This window comes from Hipposideros armiger, unplaced genomic scaffold (assembly GCF_001890085.2).
Source record: "Hipposideros armiger isolate ML-2016 unplaced genomic scaffold, ASM189008v1 scaffold_100, whole genome shotgun sequence".
NCBI lineage: Eukaryota > Metazoa > Chordata > Mammalia > Chiroptera > Hipposideridae > Hipposideros > Hipposideros armiger.
In genome coordinates this window covers 3,403,377-3,405,533 of record NW_017731450.1, presented here as the reverse complement: position 1 = coordinate 3,405,533, position 2,157 = coordinate 3,403,377, and the positions used below count along the sequence as shown (strand labels likewise).

Here is a 2,157-nt window from a genome sequence, read left to right as displayed (position 1 = left end):
CTGCCGACCTCTGGGACATTTGCGCCTCCCCAGGCGGCTCGGGTAGCCCACGTCCACACCCACGCCGCCCCCTGGCCTGTCCCAGGGAGTCACAGGCCTCCCCAAACACCCCTGCTGTTGACGGTGCTCTGAGTCCCTGCCGCCCGTGTCCATGTCACGCGGTGCCCCCTGCTGGGGGCCACAGTTTTCCTAATTTTGCTGAATACTGGGGCCACGTGATCTTATTAAAAGGTCAACATCCGAAGTCCTTCACGGACTCTAATGCACCTTAAGAAAGGGCCACCCCGCCCCAGACAGTCAGGCAGCGGGAGGCAGGCTGAGGCGGATGAAGCCACCGGCCATGGTGCTGCCAGTTAATCGGGCACGTGGTGTCCCCACGACCTCCCCCGGACACTGGAAAGCTGTCCATCTCGGCTTTATCGCTGAGCGTCCCTCGGTTGAGGCCCTTAGAGCTCTGAGAGCTTCGCCCTGGCCAGGACCAGGAAATGAAAACCCCATACATGTTTCAAAGCGTCCCAGGAAACAGTGTTTCCTTCTCGCCCACAATGACTCAGCGGTGCTAGTACCTGGGCTTGGTAGCTGCTCAGCAAATGCTTTGCGCAGAGTTTGACTTCTCGCATTGTTATTTATTAAGCTGCCAGTCCTCTGACCCATAGTAACACAAGGTAGAAGTCACAGTGCATAGCTCATTAGGACACAATCTTCGTGCATGAGAGCTATATCAACAGAGATCAAAGTATCTGTGGATTTTTTAGTTTTAGAAATCAGCTTTTCAAAAAAATCAGGAAATGTGGTACTTACAGGTTTGCTAAAGCAATTTTTTTATTATTTCCCCATCTCTGAGAGGTGGTGCCCCCCCCTGAGCCCGCTTAAACCTTCAGTAAATATATAAATAATGCACAATGCAGTCTCCAGTAAAAATGCTGCATTTCAGAGTCTATTTTATTGTTGATTAGGATATGTTGAAGCTGACTTATTACTTGTTTACTTTGTAAATTTTTTATTTAGAAATATTATTTATCTTTCAGCCTTGGAATCTTTAATATATGAGACTTTTTTCCACTTGACAACAAGCCAACAATAGCTTTGAAACAAAGTAATTACTCACAGGTGAACTTGCTTTGAAACATAATTTTTTTTTAAAGATTTTTATTGGGGAATTGGGGGGATGGGAACAGTGTTGGGGAATTGGGGGAAGGGGAACAGACAAGTTGCTGTCCTTTTGTTCTTCAGTCTAGTTGTGGAGGANCTGCTCGCTCAGCTCCGGCCGAGGAGACACGAAGGGGCAGGTGGTAAAGCTTGATTTTTCCATTTTCTGGGTGAAATTCATCCCGGAAACTTGTCCCGGGTCCCGGGGAGGCGGTCGTTGGAGCCGTGTGGCTGCGTCTCTGGGCACAGCTGACTGGCTGACACCTGTCAGGCTCTCCATGATCTGCTCGGAGCTCGGGTCACTTAACTGTCATCAGGTCTCCCAATGACCCGTCAGTGAGGGAAGCCTGCGGTTCGGAAAGCAGATTCATGAGGTAGAAATGATTGATTTTCCATCTTCGGCTCTGTCTAAGCAGCTGGAATTCTGAGATTGTTTCATAAGCAGGGAAAAGCATGCTGCTAGGTCTGGTGCACTTAGGGAGTGTATATGCCACTTTGATGAACGTTAAAGCCCTAGTATTATTCATCTTTGTACATAGATGTATGATGGGAAATAGACTTATTTATTCACAGTACTCATAATCTCACACGATTGGACGTCACTGTGAAATAGAACAGGTTGTTACTGAGCCATTCTGGTGACTGTAGCTGCCACATTATCAGGTTTGTTTTTGAATAACTGGGACACATGAGGCCTGCCCAGCGCTGTGGCCAGAGTGGCCATCTCCTTGGTGCAGGAAGCAACTCGGAATCTCCCGGATCCCAAAACGCAAGCTTCTGACACTCGGTTGTGGCTGTAGAGACGAGTGACAGGCAGCTGACAGGAGTCACTATAAGCCGTCCGCTGACCTCCCCTGATTGTCTGCGTCTCTGTTCTTCCCGACTTTAGGATGAGAGCGCTGGCCGTCCTGGGCGTCACACTGGTGGTGGCCTGCAGCCAAGTTTTCCTCCCTTTCTTCTTGAGAGGCAAGAAGCTCCTTTGGGGTAAGAAACAACTTCTAAAGTTGT

General features: G+C 49.1%; 1 protein-coding gene across 1 annotated transcript in view; it reads left to right on the top strand.

The window, feature by feature from the left end:
• The first annotated feature begins 1,255 nt into the window (after nt 1–1,255).
• Nucleotides 1,256–2,157, top strand: part of TPO (thyroid peroxidase) — a 44,919-nt gene continuing 44,017 nt past the window's right edge. Inside the window, exons 1-2 of the mRNA XM_019646284.1 lie at nt 1,256–1,289; nt 2,039–2,133. Of these exons, the coding sequence (XP_019501829.1) occupies nt 2,040–2,133 (94 nt within the window). The 5' untranslated portion in view covers nt 1,256–1,289; nt 2,039. The remainder of the gene's footprint in view (nt 1,290–2,038; nt 2,134–2,157) is intronic.